Source organism: Callionymus lyra, chromosome 5 (assembly GCF_982586985.1).
Source record: "Callionymus lyra chromosome 5, fCalLyr1.hap1.1, whole genome shotgun sequence".
NCBI lineage: Eukaryota > Metazoa > Chordata > Actinopteri > Syngnathiformes > Callionymidae > Callionymus > Callionymus lyra.
This window is the reverse complement of record NC_141822.1, coordinates 13,955,264-13,977,071: the sequence shown is the minus strand read 5'-3', so window position 1 is coordinate 13,977,071 and position 21,808 is coordinate 13,955,264. Positions and strand designations below refer to the sequence as shown.

At 34.2% G+C, this 21,808-nt stretch overlaps 1 protein-coding gene across 1 annotated transcript; it reads right to left on the bottom strand.

Moving 5' to 3' along the window:
- Positions 1-1,001: 1,001 nt before the first annotated feature.
- On the bottom strand, positions 1,002-20,231 carry akna (AT-hook transcription factor). Its single transcript, XM_087792470.1, has 23 exons — positions 20,147-20,231; positions 19,309-19,400; positions 15,730-16,482; positions 14,448-14,733; positions 13,299-13,373; positions 10,049-10,190; positions 9,850-9,962; positions 8,529-8,588; positions 8,337-8,458; positions 8,143-8,269; positions 7,942-8,081; positions 7,627-7,872; positions 7,333-7,555; positions 6,061-6,167; positions 5,735-5,913; positions 5,536-5,671; positions 4,736-4,864; positions 4,561-4,676; positions 4,375-4,497; positions 2,798-2,884; positions 2,601-2,690; positions 2,429-2,537; positions 1,002-1,554 (listed from the first exon to the last, which is right to left on the bottom strand). Exons 3-23 carry the CDS (start codon positions 16,314-16,316, stop codon positions 1,305-1,307), a joined length of 3,447 nt encoding a protein of 1,148 aa, XP_087648596.1. The 5' UTR covers positions 16,317-16,482; positions 19,309-19,400; positions 20,147-20,231; the 3' UTR covers positions 1,002-1,304.
- Positions 20,232-21,808: the final 1,577 nt, after the last annotated feature.

The following is a 21,808-nucleotide window of genomic DNA, read 5'->3' as shown; positions in this document are numbered from 1 at the left end:
AATTTTTCAGTGATTAGAACATGAGTAACACATTTCACAATTAAAGATTAAAAAATGTGTTAACTTGGACAAAAAATACATTAAAAATAAACCTTTTTTTTTTTTGCTATCACATAATATTGATATCGTTATAATTGGGTATTTTTATCAATAGAATCATAAAACAAGTCAAATACACATTGATATTTTTATCAAAATGATTTAATTACTTGTAAACTAAATACTGTAGAGTTACCCATCTTCTAATACATTATACATATATATATATATATATATACATATACACTATATTATTTAGTTTACAAGTAATCATTTTGATAAAACTATCAATGTGTATTTTTACTCATAAGAAGAGAAGAGTCTGTGATTAAAAATGAATGAAAATGGTTAATAAAAACTACGAATTAAACGTGTTTTTTTTCACAATTATACTATTACTACTATAGACAAAAAAATGTATTTAACTTTTTTTTTCAAAAAAAAAGAAAAGCTGTTGTTCATTGTTGTTTTTTTTAAATGATACAATTGTTTGATACAACATTTTTACAAAGAAATGAAATTACAATTTACACTTTTCTTCAGATAAAATAATCAAATTTGTAGATTATTATTAATTATTATTTTCATTTATAGAATCATGACGATTCCATGATAAGAACATTTGTATTTTAAAAGCCACAAATCACTTATTTTCAAAAGTATATCATTGTAGAAAGTAAAGGTGGAAAAGTCACATTAAAAACAACGTCATAAAACCAACTTGAAAAAAGGAAAATAATATAAACTTAAATAAAGTTTCTTAATCATTTTGATACAGTTATAAATAAATATAATGTATTTTAATCAAAAGAATCACAATAAGAGTATATGATTAAAAACATGTTTATCAAAACTACATTTTTCATATGGAAAAGTATAAAAAGTACATTTAATATAAACATAAAATCACATTATATTCAGAATTAATTAAAATAAAATGAAAAAACATTTTGGCAGTGATATTTAGCTTTCATCACAACTATTAAGTATGAAATAATATTCGTAGAAAACACATTATAGACATTATTACATTATTTTCATATTTTTTGGGAAACTATTTTTGTAAGTTCAGACAGTAAATGATGTAAACAAATTAATTAATTAATTTTCCACTTTCATTTCTAAATTATAACACATTTGATGGTCCCTGAAGTAGTTCCAGAAGTATCAAAGTACTTCAACATGTCGTCACTTTATCATCCTGCAAACCTGCTGCGGACGAATCCCCTCCAGTCTCGTTCAAACCCTCCTGCTCCGGGTCCACCTCAGAAGGAGTGATGGAGGTCCTGGTGCTGAAGGTCCGAGGCCAGAGAGTGCACGATGTGTCTGGACGTTCGCTTCACGGTCCGAGCTGCTCGTATGGCTCGATCCAGAGAGTCCGACAGGAGGCTTTGATCGGCGGGAGACGGGGAGCGTCTGACGCTCTTTTTCCTGAATTTACGAGGCTGAACTTTGACCTCTGAGTCGGTTTTGCCGCCGGGAGACATGAAGACGGGTTGTAGGTTCGGGTACAACCTGAGAAGGACACAGAGCGTATGGAAGTGTATCAGTGACATAAGAATATTGAACGGTTGAATTTGACATTTCAAATGTTAAATGATATTTTATTTTTAAGCATTGAATATTTTTTTGAACAAAACAACTCAATATTTATTATATTGAGAGGTTATATTATTATTAGGACTATTGTTGTTTTTATAAATAATTGATTTTTACCCTTGTGTTATCTCAGGGTCAGTATCCCATTTATTTTCGGGCCTTCGAGTCAACCTGAAATAACCCAAGGGTAAAAAATTGGAATATTTTCAAAATGAAAAAACTGATATTTGATAGATATTTTAATTTCAATGATTCTAAGTTCAATATTTTTTTTTATTAGCAGCCTTTTAAATTCAATATAAAAATGCTTAATTCAGCCAATCACAGTGGCACAATAATACCCAAATTTATATTGAATTTCAAAGGCTATGAGTTAAAAAATATTGAATTAAGAAAATTATTTTTTGGAATAACAATATCAAACTCTATGTGTTTTATTTTAATTTATAAAAATTGTCGATCGATTTTGATTTATTATTTAATTATTAAAAAATTGAAAATTAAAAGATAATTCAATTTTTCAATGTAGAAATTATTGAATTTTGTAATTGAGTATACAACTCTTTTTTTTTTCAATATATTTATTTTTTTAATATAAATAAATGATTTAATTCTATTATTCAATAAAAAATAATAAATTATAGCAGCAATATTTAAATTAAAAAAAGTTTAATCATTTGAAACGTTAAATCAAACCATTCAATATTCTGATGGCACTGATATACTTCCATATAAACGTGGCATCTTTTTAGAATTATAAATAAAAAGTTGCGTCTGAATAAATACATACAGCACTGACGATGAACACACAGGTACACACTGGACAAATGTGGGAGGAGCTAGAGTGTCAGCAGGTCTGGACCGGCCCTGATTGGACGATCCTTGGTTTTGTCGACGATCTGTAGACGACAGTCGTCAGCTGTGACGCCACGAATCAAACCTTAGTTTGTCAATAAACAAACCCGTCTCAGCGCTTCTAGAATCTTGTTGTCCACAACGAGGGCAGTGAGGAGAGGTGGAGGGAACTCGCTCTCTATCGCCACCTGCTGGCCCTGACGGAGAAAGACGATGAGTTCACAGTCGCTAAAGCAACATGACATTATTATTATTATTATTATTATTATTATTATTATTATTATTATTATGAGGACGAGCTCACCATTAGAACGAGGCGACAGATGAACCAGGCAGTGTTGACATGGAGCGACTTGACCTTTGACCTCAGCAGACACACCAGGATCCTGCCCTGAAACACAATCACACAACTTTGAGGAAACCTCCGCAGGTTCTTCCAGAGAAGGGACGGAAATTACATTTTCTACATCGTGTTCTGAGACCGAAGGAATCCTTGACAAACAACTTGAAAAACGATAAATGCTCTAAATAAGAAAATCTATGAATTGTGACGCCTCTCAGCAAAAAAAGGTTGCTGGTTAAATTCTCATTTGGTTCCCCTTGTGGTTGTCTAAGGTTTACTCCGGTTTCCTCCCACAATTTAAAAAACATATTGATTACAGGTTGATCAGGACTCTATAATTGTCAGCATGTGGCGAGCTGTTCAAGGGGTCCCCTGCCTCTCACCCGGAGTAGCTGGGATAGACTCTTAATAAAGGAATCAGTGGTGGAAAATGAATAAATGTGATGATAAAGATGGAGTGAAGGTAAAAGTTAATGAAAAATCGAAGAAATTAAAGCTGTATTGTATGTAAAATATCATTCAGATATAATATTAATGGGAAATGGTGCAACTGTTTTCAAATTTAAATAATTAAAGTTTGTATAAATATTTAGTTTTATGTTTTTATCATCATGACTGCATGAGGGCTGGCATTTATAGTTTTTTTTAGTTTGTCTTACTAATTCAATATTTATTAAAAAAACCTTTGACTTTAAAAGTCACTTATTAAATGCTCTCCTCCTTTTTTTTAAGATGATATATTCCATAATATTTCCCCATAGAGGGGAGATGCTTTATCGCATTTTATTTTCTATTTCTATTGTTTTATCGTATTTAACAAAATAATTATTTATGTTTCACATTTCTGGCAATAAACTTTTTTTCTGAAGCTTATTCTAGTAGATAATAAAACACAAGCTAGCTCTTAATATTTGTATTAAAGGAGTAAAGTAAATGCACAGAACAGCAAAAATATACATTTTATTTTATTTTCTTCGTTAGGTGTAATTGAAAAACTGACATCAGGGGATTTAAAGGCATCACAGCTTCAGAGTTCCACTCGTAAAAAACATACGCCGTCCATTGTTCCCCTGAATTTATAGAACTCTCAAAGATCATTATGAAACCTTTTTGGGGGAAATTATTTAAAAATATGCTTCACATTAATAAACAATAGTGCTCAAAAGTTTATAAGAAAAATTACGTTTCAGTGAACAAACTACATGTTGCCGAGTTCAGCCATAAAGAAAATGTTGTTTCTCGCTCTTCTCTGAATTTACACTTTGCGATCTTGCAACTGCTTCACTTTATTCATTCAACAATTGAAATAATTAAAAAATAAATCAATCTTACCAAATATTATGAGATTTAATAATCATAAAATCTTACTAATCATGCGTTCACTTTTTTTTCAAGACTTTTACAAATTAGATTTAATACATTTTAATAAAATTTAAGGCCTTATTTTTAGATTCATTTCTAAGGAACTCTAAAAACCAATGAGACGTTACGTTTGTGTTTTGTCACTTAAAGAATGTTGGGATCAAAACAGTTCTTACTGGGTGTTTGGCTGCTGCTGGAGACGGCGACCGGCGGCGCCGCTCGTCTGTCCGGTGCTGCTGTCTGAGTGGATCTGGTCACCTGCAGGGGCCAGCTGGAGCGCTCGGGCTCCGAGGAGCTCACTGACAACAGCATCAAGTCAGTATCTTTCGTCCTCACCGAGGCCGGGCTTCTGCTGGACCTACTGGTGTGAGCTTGTTTCCGTCTGGACGCGGAACCGGATCTGGTTCTGGTCGTGTGTTTCCGCAGAGATTTCTTCTGACGGGCCGGTCTCACTTCCTCTCCGCTGCTGTCACTCAACCTGAACGACCAGAGGAGGGTTCAAGACTCAAACTAGAACCTCCTTTTACACCTGCTGACCTGTGGCGAGGAGTGGAGGCGTGAGGTACCGGCGCTCTCGCGGCACCGACCGGGCCCGGGTGATCCAGAGAACTTCTGATCTTGTCATGTAATCTGTTCAGCTCAGCCTGAAGCTCGTGGATCACATCCCTGGAGAGCAGTGATCAGAACAAACAGGAAGTGAATGGAAGAATCATCAGAATATTGAACGGTTGAATTTAACATTTTAAATGTTGAATTTTGTTTTAAAATGTTGTTGTTTGCTGTTTCAAGCATTGAATGTTGCTTTAAAATAAATTTAAGTCTATTATTTTTAAATTGAAAGGAAGGTTACAATTAATTAATAACTATTAAACAATTTGAATAATAATTTAAAAAAAAGACTTTTATTTAAACCCATAGAGTTTCATATTATAATTCCAATTATTCAAAAATAAATGTTCTAAATACAATATTTTTATTCAAAGCCTTTTTAAAAAAAACAGCTTAAATCACAGTTACAAGGGCGAGTAAAAAATAAAAAATGTAAAAGCAGAAGGCTCGAGCAGACTCGGTGTGAACAGCCTCCTACAGTGACAGGACAGGGGGATATAGAAAACAGTTTCAACGCAAAACAAACATAAATTGAAATCCACCCCATAAACATACTAGATGACTATTGACTTGTTATTTTTCATTTGTATCTCTATTTTAAGATGTCGCTCATATCTGACACACACTCTTTGTCCTGAAAACATGTTATACGAGCCTCTGCTCTCTGGAGAAGAGATGAAATGTTTTGGTAAATATAACCGTGGCAGCAGCTGCAGAAAAATACTCACTTGTCCAACACCTGATTGCATCTCGCAGCGTTCACTGCATCGTCATGGCAACGACGCTGGGCGACGGGGGTGGAGCCCCGCGACGACATGTAGGGGTCGATAGAGTACTCCGGAGACCGGTCGCTCCGTCCGTCAGCTGGAAGAAAAAAATACGCAAAAAATAAATAGACGTTTTATTTTGAAGCTACACTCGACCCACATCGATCGGAGGACTCCAACATGGTTGTTTTCATCCAGTTTACAGGGGAACGCTGGTGAGTTCTTGCTCCCTCGGAGCCTGAGGTGGAAGGTCGTGTTGGGCCCCAGACCCTCCTTGACACCGAGGACGACTCGGTCACCGTCTCCGGTGAATCAACCTCCAGATGAACGGGAGCTTGACTGCATCACAGGAGAGAATATGTTGATCAATAAATGGGTTCAAACAGTTGAAATATATGTGGGGGTCGTGTGTGAGCGACCGCTTTGCGTAATTCGGGGGGGGGGAGGGTATTCATTGGAGGAAAGGAGTTCGTTTAAAATCCTCACCGCTTTGGCGCCCTCTGGTGGCGGACAGAACTGGCAGCCAGGTTGAGTCGACTGCTCTCTGAACCCACGAACCCACTGTCCGTCTCTGGTGAGACGACGCCGTCCTGCTGGAACACACGTTCAAGACATTATTTAAAATAACTTTTTCAAGACATTCCTCTCATCCACACAAGTCTTTTGTCCACTTTAATCAAGTTTTTAAGGTTAAAGGTTAAATCAATGTTGCAACATCAACATTACAGATTACACAGTCACATTTATTACCACTTTATAAATAATCGATTCATCTTGATCACCAAAAACAAATAAATAAAAATGAATTGCTGATGAATCTTTATAAAGTTTATTTATATTTATATTTATTTTTACTCTTAGAGGGTGAGGGCATAGTTTTGGTCCATGTGTGATTCATTGTTTGTCTTTTCTCTATAAAAATACTTAATCTAAAAAAAAAAAAAATCAATAACAAAATGTCACAATTAATCACAAACATAAGATACACTAGATGTATTTGTTGATGTTAGGTTTAGAAAAAAATAAAAGCATAACAAATTGGTTTTAATATTATGATTCATCTTATTATTATAGGATTATTTCATTGTATTATATCAACCAGTAAATACTAACTTTTCATCACAATTAATTATTTTTGCAGTTTGGGGGATTATTTGCAGTTTAACAAAAAAATATAATGTCACATGTAATGATAATACTACTAATAATAATACAGATATGTATTCATATAGCATACGGTAGTTACAAGATTTAAAAAAATGCCACATTACATTAAGAACAGCACAATAATGACAACACTATGATGAAAACAACACAAAGATATTAAGAAAGCACAATAAAATAAAATGCAATGTTATTATTTAAAGAGAGTTTTAAACCCATTATAAAATCGAATTCAAAGTTCAAATACAACATCGAATAAATAAAGTACTATGACATTCTATTCAATGTTAATCTTTGTATCCTTTGTCTTTGTTATTTGTTTTTGATCTATGTTCTTTATCTTTAGACTTAGATTGTGTCATCTTGTACTTACTTTTTATAGAAACTTTGTTCTTGTTCTTATTTTTTATGAATTATCGACTCTATTGCTGTGTGCTAATTGGAAAAACAATTTCCTGAAAGAGACCTCCTGAGGGATCAATAAAGTTCTATCTATATAAAAGCTTGTCTTAAAGTGAACGCCTGTATTACTATAAATCAGAAGCAAAACAATTTAAACTCTACGAAAAAGGAAGAAATCTCAACACAACTTGCCTGTGACAGGACTTTCCTCATTCCACGATGAGCTTTGGGACTTTCTGACGAGGCCAAATCCAGACTGCGACTCTGGGATTTAAACACATGCGATTTCTTGCAGCTGCCAAGAGGATATATGGAGGGAGAGGAGAAATCTTCAAGTGGAGCACAGGTGAGTTTTCCGGAATGTTTTTTGGCCACCGAGGCAGGAAGCACATCGGAGTGGTCGAACTCAGTTTGGCTGAAAGAAAGAAGCAAATATTTATAGGTTAAATAATAATTTAACGTAATTAAAATAAAATTTGAAAACACCTTTTCCTCACAGATTCCACTTTTAAATCCACAACATGTCGCTTATCATTTTCATCGAAGTTAAAACTTTGTTCCACTGAATCTTCCACGCTGTGCTGCACCGTGTCATCATGACTGGACTCCAATCCAGCGCAAACAAAACCTTCATTTCCCTCGCTCCAAAATTCATCAGTCTGGACGGCAGCAGATAAAACTTTCTCTTCCTCGTCACGTTTGAGCGGCTTCTGGATGTCGTAGTTCTGTGAGCTGAGGAGGATAATGAGACGGTTTTGTTCAAGCTTGTGTCATTAAAAACTCAACTAAAAAAACACCTACTGATCGGTCACCAGGTCTGCGTCCTCGTATCCATTTGGAGGTTTGAGGTAGACGGAGTTGAGCCTAAATCCATCATCTTCAGAGCTCACAGATTCCGGAGTTGACTCAACCGGATCACCAGGTGAAGTTTCCATTCTCTTCTGGAAACAGTGAGCGTGTAAAAATATACTTTAACTGTAAGAGAATCCTACCAAGAAGTACTTGTTTTCTACGAGAAGATGGTCCTGACGACGGACTCGGACGCTCAAGTCTGGGTGGAGGCGTCTCCACATGCTTCTTTAGCTCCTCCATGTGCTGCCCACACTGAAGAATCAGCTCCTCCAACTCTCTGTCACGTCAAGTGTTATAAAAAAGGTGTTTAAATGCATCCAAATTAATACTGATATCTCACTCACCGATCCGGATCAAAGTGGCTGAAGGGTTCCCCCAGCTGCTGCAGCAGGGACTTCTCGTGGTTCTTAGCAGTCAGGTAACTCTTTTCCAAGGAGCTGAGACCCTGGTGGAGTCTGGAGAGACCCTGCAGGAGGACGACAAGACAAACTATTTAAAATTCTAACTTATTGGTTTTACTAAAAAAAAATTCTTACCGAGATCTGATCTCTGGATTTGAGTTTTTTCTCTTTCAGAAGGTCGTCGAAAACCTGCAACTACACGAAACATGAACGTTACATTTGGAGGAAAATATTTTCTTCATTAATATTAATTCAGTTTACAGTCATTTAAGTGAATGACTGTTGAAACTCAAAATGCTATAAATAGCTAGAAAGGCAGTTAACAGAAAGCCAGACATTCAAACCACTAATTAAATACACATTTATTATTAATAAAATTATCTTTCAATAATAGTTTTGCCATATGTTTACTTTACCAATTTAATTTGTGCTTTTGTGAGCGTTTCAACTGTAGCTGTTGTAATGATTTAAGTGAGACGGCAGGTGGCAGTAGCGCTACGGTGCACATTTGTACACCGAGCAAGAATCTGTGATTCGTTTAAATAAAAGTTTCTCGAAATTCAAGCTGATAAACTGAAACCAACAAAATGAATAAACCCATAACATATATTAAGCTGAAACGTAAAATGCATTTTTATCCAGGCAAATCAAAAACTTTGAAAAAACCGTTCCCTTTTGTATAGAGTTAAAATATAGTGTATGTCTATTTTAATCTACAACAAATAAAGTGAAAATGATTTACTTTCAAAAATAATGATTGGACAGTGACAATATTTTTTTTAGTTCAGCCAATATTAACCTCTCATTCAAAACAATTAATAAATATAAATTCAATCGGCGTTTTAGTTCATATTTGTCATTGTAATCCTCAATATGTGTTCTTTCTAAACTGCAGGAATTGAATCAAGTGGTAAAAAGAGAGATAGAGGGTGATTGACAACATCAACCAAATGTCAATCAGTTCCTTGTTCAATTATCATTATATCATTATCTTAAAAGTTTATCGAAATCCACTTTACTACCAAGACAGAAGAGAAAACTTCGTTGGCACAGGAAATTAAATAGTGTAAAGAAGATATTATTTGATTTAATTGTTCTTCACATCACATTAAAGCATCTAAAATGTCTATTTAATTTAAAAATGTAAGGTTTTGTAGTGTTTTAACTCCTTCACCAACTGCTGTACTGTTAAATGGAGTGTGTGCATTATTAAAAATAAAATTATTGGAAATAAATAAATAAAATGTATAGCATTTGTTGTCTTGTACTAATTGTTCCAAATATTAAATGTAATTTATTCGTTTTTATTTCACTTTATTATTTGTATTAAAGTTGTATTATTAATTTTATTTTTTTTATTTTATTATTTTGCAGCAAAATTCTCGGTCCTGCTTCATCTGAAGTTAACCTTTTAGCAGCCGATTCATGGAGATTCACCCAAGACAAGGTTCTGTACCTGCTGGAGGAACTTGTCAGCCTGAGTGCACAGTATGTTGGACAGCTCTTGTCCGAGCTGAGACTGTGAGCTCTGAGTGGTCGAGGCTGGTGAAGAAGCAGCGGAACATTCTCCTACAAGTGATCCAGAGAGAAGCACATCAGTCAGAAACTGAACGTCTTTATGGATACTATGGATATATGACAGTTTTAATCGTTACCTTGTTGCTGTGTGACTGAAGGAAGTGCGTTGTTCGCTCTCTGCGCTTGAGGAAAACTCAGGGACAGGAACTTTGAGGTATTGTTGTTCGCTTGCGACTCCACGGACTGAATTGGTGGAGGAAAACTATAGTTGATCCTGACCTGGAGAGAAATAAAACAAAAAATAAAATATATTACAGTACTATAGGAAGAAGGATATATGTGTAGTATTGTCGAGTACTTGACTCTGGTGTTGCAGAATTTACAGACCACACTCGTCAACTACTTTTAATTTGTTTTAAAACCAAAATATGTCCAAACGTCTGCTTTAGAAGCTGCTGGAGTTGACTGTATCCTCTCGTCCTCAGTCCTGCCACAATCTCAGAGGATTTCATTGCTCCTTTAGTTGTGGAGGACGTAATGACTGGAGGTTTAATTGCAACACAAAAATGAACCGTTGTGAATATTTGCAATTTTTTTTGTAAAAGAATTAAAAAGGAAATAAAGTTTAAGTGCAACACAAAAATGATGCGAATATTTGCATGTCAAAATGTCAAAATGTTTAATAAACCATTAAAAAACTACAATGAAAATAAAATATGATTGACAAAAATAAAAAACAGTAATAATAATAATAAAAAAAAACCTATATAGTGTTTATGATTCGAACTCAATCACACAATAGATTAAAATTATTTTTCGCCGGCCGAACAAGATGTATATTTCCCCAGCTGTCCATGACAATTAGACCGATTGTGATATTATTTTTCATTATCTAAGGCCATTTCTCTGAAATATTTCCGTGTTTCTTATCAATACATCCATAAATTCCACTATAGTTGGAACCTTGATGTAATTGATAATATCAATAAGCCATGTGCCATATACTGTCTCGCCTGCAGTTAATACAAAACTCTGCAGCGAGAATTCTGATCTAGTAGAAGAACTCACATTTCCCAGATCCTTAAAACTCTTCACTGGCTGCACTAACTGCAGTTTCTTTTGGGATCAATTTTAAACTTCTGGTTCTTACTTTCAGATCTATTCATGGTCAGACCTTACATCAGTGATCTGATCCAGCCTTCCACCCCAGCTCGGGCTCTGAGGTCTGTGGATCAGAATCTACTGATGGTTCCTGAACACACTTCAGGACCAGAGGAGAGAAATCCTTCCAGACTGTTGCCTTGGAACGATCTTCCTCTCCCTCTGTGTTTGATGATCTACTGACTCCTTCAAGAAACATCTTAAGACATTTTTATTTTTACAGGATTTTTCCTAATCTTCTGGGACTCCTGTGTTTGTCTTATGTGCCTTTTAAATTATATATTTTAACTGTGTATTGTTCAAGCACTTTGTGAGACTAGTCTAGAAAGGCACTACAAAATAACCTTTATTTACTTACTTACTTACTTTTCTTAACTTAAAAACCGGCATCTTCATAGGTCAGGACATCAACATGAACGTGAATCAATTTTGAACATTAAATGACTTGAGCTCGACACATGTAACCAACGTCCTCTTTTAGCTTTTAAAACACCTGATCACTGTTGACGTGCATTTGATGTGTAGTAACAGCGACACCTGCAGGATGAAAAAGCTTCACATAATAGACGCTAATATTGTTGACTCAGGCTTTGTTTTACAACACAGATGGTGGGAGGAAATAATCCGTCATAAACTGAGGCTGATTGTCGAGCGCTCGTCTGTTCTCTGACTGATCATCTGACCTTCTTCGTACGACTGTTTTCTCCTGATCTGACTGAATCAAATGACTTTTGGTTGGTTAGATAGTTGTGACTCTCTTACTATAGAGGCCCATGGATAAAGGTATCGATCGAATTTATTGAATATTGCTTTGATTTGTTCACACTAGTGTTTCAAAATCGTGGTTACAAAGTACTGCCACTATATCTTGTATTTATTAGAATGTGGTTCTGATATTAGTCAATGTTGACGTCCGCTACACAAGAATGTTAGGATTTAATAAAATAAATAATTGATTTGAAGTGTTGAACTGATTATTACTGTCTGAAATGTTTTTTATTTTGAAATAAGACAGGATTTTCTCTGAAATAACCACGAGCCAGTGTCTTTTCACAAATCATCAAATTTGTTTCAGTTTATTTAAAGAATAAAACTGTCAACTAGTCAAAAGGAGCGAAACACAAACTCTATCTTGGACCACATTGAAATTAGCTTCTGGACTCCTGATGATTCAACAATTTCTTTTTTCGGTCTTGCCATTTTATTTTTGCCTTTTTTTATCAAAGAAATGTGGCGACATTTAACCAGTCTGTGGTTCAGACCCCTGCTTTATAATAAATAGAAGACCTTAAATCAACGAGTTTATGTTTAAAAATATAGAAAATATTAAAATGTTAAACTATAAAATTTAACACTATTGAAATGAAATGATCAAAAAATATATTTTATGACCAAAATGATGTTAATAAAGTTTGAAAAATACCAAAAAAAATGCAACTTTGTTAGTAAAAATTAATTGTTTTGCTTAATCCTGATGAGAACATTAACTTTAAATGCGTCTTGTCTGTGTGTTACATCATGATAAATCCTTTCTTTTTACTCTTGCTGCTACTCATCTGCTATAGATCGCCTCCTACAGTCATCTCCATCCATTACACCCTGTCTGCACTCTCTTCTTAGCCTTAAACTGTGAGTCTTCAATCTTCACATCCACACATGCGACCCTCTGACCTTCCAGCTTCTCCTCAACCCCCTCTTTTCTCCCAAAACAAATCACCATGTCATCAGAAAACATCATTTTCCAAGGAGATGTTTGAACATAACACAAGGTTTCATAAAACACAGTTCTGTCCTCTAAGTAAGTAAGTAAGTAATTTGTATTTATATAGTGCTTTTCCAGACCAGGGTCACAAAGCGCTTAAACAATCCAAACAAAACTCAATAAAATTTATACTTCAAGATCAAGATAACACAGAAAAAACAACACAGGAGTCTCAGATAATCAAGGAAAAGCCTGTACGAATAATGTTTTTTGAAGGAGTCAGTAGACATCATCATTCATGTAAAAAACCCCATTTCCATTTAATTCAAGACAGTAAACCAGCTCAAGTCGTTGAGGTGAGCAGGTTTCTTCACATCGATCCTTCACAGAGATCAGTGTAATGGAGGCCCGGACGCCACTAAACAAGACGCACATCGACGGCGTGTTGTTTCTCAAAGTGATGCGAGGACTATAGACGTTGACTGGAGGAGCGGCGATAAATAAACGGTCGGCGCATGAACTACCTTGGCTTCCAGACGCAGTCGATCGATGGTGTTCTCCGCCTCGGCATATTTAATCAGCAGGTTGTTGTAGTCGTCCTGCAGACAGACGCGGAAGGAGAAAATATATTCAAGAAAAATGTCGTTTTATATTTGCCATTTTTCTTTAGCAACCGAGACAAACGTCCCGAACCACAAATCATTTGATGGATTATTTTTATATTTTAATAAACAAAGGGGATTTGAATGCTAAAGTGCATTACAAATATACTATAATATTTTTTTTGTATAAGTCATACAAAAAAATGTTTGCTTCAATAGAAACAACGTTTAAATAAAAAAAAAAGCAAATTTCAAAACTGTTTTTTCTTCAATCAATATATATTAAAAAAAAGGATTTCATTGGTTGAAGCTTTGTATTGATTATTTAATTGAAATCTATTTTGTGTTTTGGCCATATTATTGGTAACACATCTGTGTTTTTATTGTTTAATCCCAAAAGATTTGTAGTTTTTTTTAATTGAAATAAAACGTTTTTTTAATTGATTGAAGTGAACAAGGTTTTGAAGTCCCTTTTTTATTTTTTTTATTTGTTTTTAAAACAAAAAGCATTTTTACTTTTGCTTATTTTTTAAAATAGAAAATATCTTTTTAGTTATTTTTTGAGGTTACTTTCTATTAATTGATAACATTGGTTTTTTTTATTGAAGAAACCTTTAATTCTATTGAAGCACATTTCTATAAAAATTTTTGTAGTAAAAAAGATTTGATCAAAGAAACTTTTTAATTACAACTGTACTTAAAACAAACAAACTAATAAACAAATCATTACACAAACACATAAAATCAAGCATTGTTTTAAATCAGGGATGTCAAACTTAATTAAAAGTCATTAAAAAAAACGTACAAAAAAAAGAAAATTGACCAAACCATCTCTATCATGGAGTAAAAGTGTGAATATAATATGGTTTTTCATTCTGTGAGGATTCATTCATTCTGATTATGTTTGTGTTCATCAAACTGTCTAATTCCCTCCTCGTGCTCCAAGAGTTCTACTCTTACTGGAAGTCTATGAATCACTCTTGACATGGATGATAACAATTCCTTATCTTATCTTAAACATATTCATAGTTTTAAATATCACTTTAAGAAACTCATCAAGCTGTGAAGTACCTGCAGCTGGTCCATCAACGTGCAGGTCTGCTCTGGACTCTGAGATTCTCTGGTTTGGTCGTCAGCAGGTAAAAGTTTCTCATCCGTCGTCTGGTCGACGTGTTGCTTCACCAGGATCTCCCTCAACATGTCCTCAGGAGGTTTGTGGGCCAGCGAGGGCTGAGGGGAGAGTGAGGTCTTGGTGGAGCTCTGCCTGCTCTTGGGGGGTTTGTAATCCCCTTTAGGGAAGCGAACTCTGGGCTCGACCTTGGAGAAGTTCGGGATCCGAAAGCCAAGGTTCCCTTTTCTGAAAAGCAAATTGACAGTTTTGATAAACTTTCATTGTAATTATAAACAAAGTTAGATTATTTTGGGAGAATTTAAAAGCCCTTATTAAAATGTTTTTTAAGCATTAGGTATTTTATTTATATAATTGAATTCAATATTTTTTATTGAAAATGTTATTCAATAATTATTTAATTAAAATGTTTAATTTGTTGATATTTAAATAAAATAATTAATCAATTCGAAATAATACATTTAGTAATGATATTGATATAAAATTGTTGGCACTTTTAAACCAACACTTTTGTATTGAATTTAAAAGGCTATTCATTAAAACCAATAGAAACTTAGAAAATAAAAAATAAAAAATAACTTTAGAAACTTGAACTTTGAATTAAAGGAATTAATAATATGAAACTCTGTGTTAAAAAAAAAATCATTAATGGTGGCACTATAAAAACATTTCTATATTGAATTAAAAAGATTATGAATGTATAGAAAATGTTGATTTTATAAAATTGTAATTGTATAAATATTGTTAAATGATTAGGAATATAATATTAAAGTGACAACCATATGTTTAAAAAAATATTTCTCTTATATTGAATTTAAAAGGCTATGAATAAAAAATTCTGAACTTAGAAAATTAAAAGAAATTTTGATATTCAGAGATTAATTTTCTAAATTCAATGTGTATAAATTAATAATTCATGGTGACACTATAACATAAACATTTTTATACTGAATTTAAAAGATTACAAAAGTAAATTCTAAAAACTATATTTGTGAAAAAAACATTGGTAAAGTTTTTAAATTATTAAAATGACATTATTTATAAAAAGCAAATTTAACCTTTCAATATATAAATTATTCAACTGAATTAATATAAAAAGATTAAATTCTTAAAACAACATCTAAATATAAAAAAAAAATCAAAGTTCTAAGATTTGAAATGTAAATTTCAACTGTTCATTATTCTAATATCACTGATTTACTTCCGTGGATTCTTCACCCTCACCTTGATTCTCGGGGTCTAGAAGAAGAAGAGATGCTCGGACATGAACTTGGAAGGAGACTCCGAGCTTTTGGTAAACGAGAAGTTCTTGATTCGACTTTCTCAGAGTTTAGCTCCCATGTTGAAGGATCCTTGTTGGATTCTTTATAACTCATAACTAGATCAGCAGGGATGGAAGGATCTACAAGTCTTTCTGTGAAGTCCTGATGAAACTCATGGTCCTTCTGTTCAGCAGGTTCTCCAGGAGAACGTTGGTTTGAAGCTTCTCCTGCAGGCAGATGTTGGCTGAAGATCTCAGGAACCTTCTGGTTAAATCCAGCTTCAGTCCTTTGACTTTCATTTCCCTCATCCTTCACTAAGACAGCCGCTCTCTCCTTCTGAGGAGACTTTCCTTCTCCTGCATCTTCCCAATCCTCCAGTCGTGCGGCCCGGACGGCACCGGTCAGTCCGATGATGCCGTCATCGTCCATCTGGAGGTCGAAGTCATTCTCCCAGTCGCCCTCTGACCCCGCAGAGCTGCCGGGCGAGCTACAGGCCGGTGCAGGGGTCCAGAAGAAAACCCCTGTTGTCGTTTTAGTTCTGGTCCCCATCGACCTTCTTCTGATCCTCGGACATGAGCTCAGCCGGGCACAGAGACCTGGTGCGTCGGCGAGTGTCGGGGTCGCCCAGAGGTCGAGCAGCTGAGCAAACCCATGGTGGTGACGTTCAAAGTGTTGTGATCATATCAGGGAATGGAGCCAAACATCCATGTGATGCCTGTGAGACATGAAGGAAGATCGATTTAAAAGAGATTTTTACAAACATACAACGATGGTTAACACAGAGGGATGTTGAACAATGAAATATTAAAATGTTATTAATCATATTGATGGAATATATAAGTGCCATCAGAGTATTAAATGGTTGAATTGAACGTTTTAAATTTAATAATTCCTTTTAAATAATTTAAGTTCATTATTTCAATATTATTAATACATTTTTTTAAATGAATGTATTCTTTTTCTACACATAAAAATGCGATATTCTTATTCCAATCATTAATTATTATTTTTTATTTAAACTACTTGTTTGTGTGATTCTACTTCATAATGTGATTTTCTTTTTTAAATTGAATTTAAACAGATAAAAAAACAAAAACAATGAATCAATACATTTTATTTTTTAATGATTGGAATAGGAATACTGAAATGTTTCATCTTTAAACTTTATTTTTAATTTAAATATTCGATTTTTTATTAAATAATAATAATAAAAAAAATCAAACTTTTAATATACACATTATTAAAATGTAACCTCTCATTATAGTTATTGCATTTAATTATTTAAATTAAATGCTTAAAAAGAAAAACATTTCAACAAAGCAATTACAAGTTTCTGCATTTAAAATGTTTAATTAAAACATTCAATATCCCGACCGACACTTATATTCTTCCACACAAACCTCTGTTGCAGCTCATTATCTTTCAAAAAGGAAGAAATAACAAAAACTATAGTAATCCAACATCAAACCCACACATTTCAATTTCACTCGGTTGATTAAGAGACATGCGAGTTCTTAAATAATGAGGTTAAATCAAAGTAAAAATCTCAAAAGCAAATTGTTTTACCAATTGATTCTTACATTTTTTTTTTTTTAACGCTTTTCCCCTCAATGATTTCTCAACAGTTTTGAATACTTTGCCAGGCAGATCTGAAGCCGCTTGAAAATGGGAAGCGAGTGTGAGGCTCTATTTGTCACCAGAGAATTCATCCGACGCTACAACAGTTGCCATAGCAACACCAAAACAAGAGCCAGCACTTCAATGTCGTGGACTTTTGTCCGAGCTACACAAGAGATGGACCTTCATGATCAGCAAACGTACAGAAGATGCCTTTCTTTAGAAGAACAGTGTAGTTCAGCTTAGAACACTTTTCACTTCAATCTTGCAATAGAATGCACGTTCTAAACTCAATGAAAAGAATTGAAGAACAATAAAGCTGTAAATAAACAATTGTTTTTCTTCTTTTTTCATTTTAGTTATAGACACGTCTGAGCTTATTTAAAATGGAGCAAAAGAACGACTCACCTGTTGCTCGTTTTCCTGACTCAGAACCAGACGGCGGAAACTAAGCTGATCTAAAGTGCCGACATGTGGCAGATCATGATGATGTTCCGGTGATACATCAGGGCTCAGACAACTGTCATGGCTGCTTCCGAGATAAAAAGTACGGAGGTTTTTTTTTTACAATCGAGACGAGGCTTCTCCAAGGAGCTGAATCTGATCACGGAACAGAAGAACTATAGACGTCTGATAACGTGGAGGATCCTAAGAGATCTAGAATAATCCTCTTAGTGGGAACAGGAGTTTCTGCAGGGACTTAAAGTCGACCACTCTTCTACGGTTTATCAGTGTCTAGATCGTGGTTGGACTTATTTTCCGTTACTACAAACAATTTCCCAAAGGAGACCTCCTGAGGGATCAATAAAGTTTTACCTTACCTTACCTTACCTTACTATCATAATAGATTTGAATCTGTGCACTTATAGCTTCTCAACAAGTGTTGGTTTGAAATGCTAGACATTCTACATGTTGTGTTATTTTTGTGTTACTTAGGAAGATGATGTCACAATACAATCTGGATCTTATAATCCATGCGTTTGTGTCTTCTTGTTTAGACTATTGTAACAGTATATTTTCGTGTCTAAACAAGAAGGATCTGTCTCGCCTGCAGTTGATACAAAACTCTGCAGCGAGAATTCTGACCTGCTCTAGTAGAAGAACTCACATTTCTTCGATCCTTAAAACTCTTCACTGGCTTCCAGTTTCTTTCAGCATCAATTTTAAAATTCTGGTTCTTACTTTCAGATCTATTCATGGTCAGACTCCTCCTTACATCAGTGATCTGATCCAGCCTTACATCCCAACTCGGGCTCTGAGGTCTGTGGATCAGAATCTACTGATGGTTCCTGAACATTTGTGACCTCCCAACGCTCCATGTACTGAATCTGTGTCAGGTGCCAGTAATTGCTCGTCAGTGTCACAATAATCGGGGGAATTATGTATATTTTTTGACATTTTAAATAGGAAACATTGATAAAAATTAGTTTCTACTGAGACCATGATTCTTTTTCCACAATTGATGATTGATAACTTTACGTTTTATGATGCCACAATGAGATGTCCAACTTCATTGAATAATGAAAATTCGAGAGAATTTCAAAATAAACAAGACAGACTTTTGATTTTGAATGCATAACACATAAATATAAAAATTTACAGATGACGCCATAAAAAATGAAAGATAAATCATAGGTTAAACTTGAGATAAACTTGTTTTAACTTTGATTAATATTATATCAATATTTGTTTTTGTTTTTTCTTTCGTTTACTGGTTAAATGCAACTGTCTGTAGTCATTGTAAATAAAGTTTTAAACAAGAAGTTGGACGTTTGTTGTTGAACCCAATGATAAACTTTTAAAAGTGTTGCTCAACAGCACTAAACCAACCAGTCAGACTGGACTCCAGGGGGTCTTTGTAGTGAAACTAAAAAGATATTTTTTAAAAAAACAACACGAAGTCGTAAAAGACGAAGAAACTCACCTTTATAAAGAGAAAAGCTGCAGGTTTTCCACGCAGTTGAGTTCACGGTGGTCTGAAGTCTCAGTGCTGCGTCGTCTTGAAGATCAAACCCCCTAAAGAGAGAGTCCTCCCCCGGGTCACCATGGAGCTCCGACCACAACAAATCTTCACGACATTAACTTTTCGAAACCGAACTTTTTGCACCAGGATTACAAGTAGATCCCCGAGTGGATCGATGGTGACGATCACGCGTGGTTTGTTTAATCGAAAATAAAATAAAATAATGTACTTCTAGTATTCGTACTGCAATTCATGTAAACTTTGGGCGTCAATTGTTCTCTAACTTGGATTAGACTAAAATGTAAATATATATTAAAATATAGTTTGAATTTTGCAAGAAGATCATTTAAAATCTTCAAACGTATTGCACTGATTTAATAAAATTATAATCCCTGCACTCAAACTATCAGGTAGAGATTACTACATGTCCAAATAAAGATTATTGTCAGTCTAACATCACCTAAACTAATTTCCTAGTATCCAAGTATCTATATAATGAACGACAATGAACACACTATTAACATTTTTGCTTTATTATGAACTACTTCCTTGCCTTCTAGTCTGTATTTAGGGTAAAATAACCGAGTAAACATAAGAACCGATTGGTTTAAGATTATTTGTAGGGGCGGGGCTTATCTTGAGTTAAGTTTTTCTCACTTGTCCACAAGAGGGTGCTATTTGCTCGCTTAACGCTCATAACACACATGTTGGCAATTCAAGCACACACACATTTTAAAGATTGCTCAACTGTCCTGCGCTTAATGCCGACACAAAGATCACGTGGGTTGTATGTTATTACCGTAACTATGCGTATTACGTTGTCCTGTTGCTTCTGTGATGTCTGAGAAATATATTTTCTTTATTTCTGCCAAAGCACTTTGAAAGCTTCTGTGCTCGTGTATAAACACACAAATAAAGTGAGCTTTTGTCGACAATAAAGCTTTAAATACAGCGTAATAAAGTATGTGTAGATTAAAGGACATAATACTGTTTCCTCTGTATATGTTTCAAAGTAAAATCAATCAAATATATCCTGTTAAACATCTATTTGCTTTCAGGAAAATGATCACAAATGAGTAAGAATATTGAAAGTCTTATGTTGATGGGATACAGTTCACTCTTGTTGTCTTGAGTCAAGAGTAAAAGTAAAAACGTTTGAGGGGAAAAGTAGAACTGGTTTGACATCTACGATTCAACTTCAGCTTTGAAAGAAAAGAACACACTTGTCAAGAACATTTTAACTGTTTTGATGGAGAGGATTCAACCTGCCTTGAGTCTTCAATGTTTCAATGTCTGTGTTAGAGATCAAAGTTTTTCCATTAAACTCCTTTTCTGTAATTTGGATTTTAACCTTTTAAATAAAAAAAGACACAAACATATTGGAAAATGTTCGTCATAATGAACGATTGCTGCTAGCTCTGCTATTACTGAGGGATCAATAAAGTTTTACCTTACCTTACCTTAAACTAGCAAGCACTATTATATTATATTATCATGACTATTTTAATTACTGTTTTGATTAATGTTCATTACGGTTGTGTTTATGTGTACTGTATGTTTTTTATAATGTGTATGAATGTTTAATCGTTTTCTCGTGAACTGCTGAAACAACTCAAATTTCCCCAATGTAGGAAGATTAAAGGAATATAATCGATAAAAGCTAAAAGTGAAGAATCTACATTAGGGTAATAGTGTTCTTGTGTGTAGTAACCTTGGAAAAAATCTAATGCTTAACATTCTGCTTTTTGTATTTAATAACATTAAAAAGTTATTTCGCCCAAAATCAAACTTCTCTCATTTTTCTTTGCTCCTTCCTACTCCTTATTAACTATAGGGTTTGGTTATGTTTTCTTTTTTGATTCTGCTTTTTTAGTCTAATTAGTGTTTTGTTATTTTTGCATGTAGAAATAATTTACACATTTGTTTTTGCTTGGAAAAGATCGAAATAAACAAGTTCATTCATTCAAACTCACCCTCGTGTCGACTAAGAGTTGGGATTATTTTTAGAGTCATCGCTTCTTTTTTAGAGTTATAGACAAAAATGTTTGTTTAATTTAATAAAAATCTTCATCTTCGTCCAAAAAGACACTTAAAAAACATCGAAATACCTCCAGACTTCGCTTCTGTAACATCTTGTATTGAAGCCGCCACATGAGGAATGGTTACGGAAAATAATAAAGAAGTCTCTATTTTAAGATCGTTTGTAGTAGAAGTTTAAAGAATAACAAAGCGATACAGACAGGAAGTACTAGAGTAAGTAAGTAAGTACGTAAGTAATATTTATTTATATAGCGCTTTTCGAGACCAGGGTCACAAAGCGCTTAAACAATCAAAACAATACTCAAAAAAGTACATACTTTAAAGATCAAGATAATACTGATAACAACACAGGAGTTCAAGAAATTCAAGGAAAAGCCTGAACAAATAGGAACAAATAGGAACAAATAGAATATATAGAATA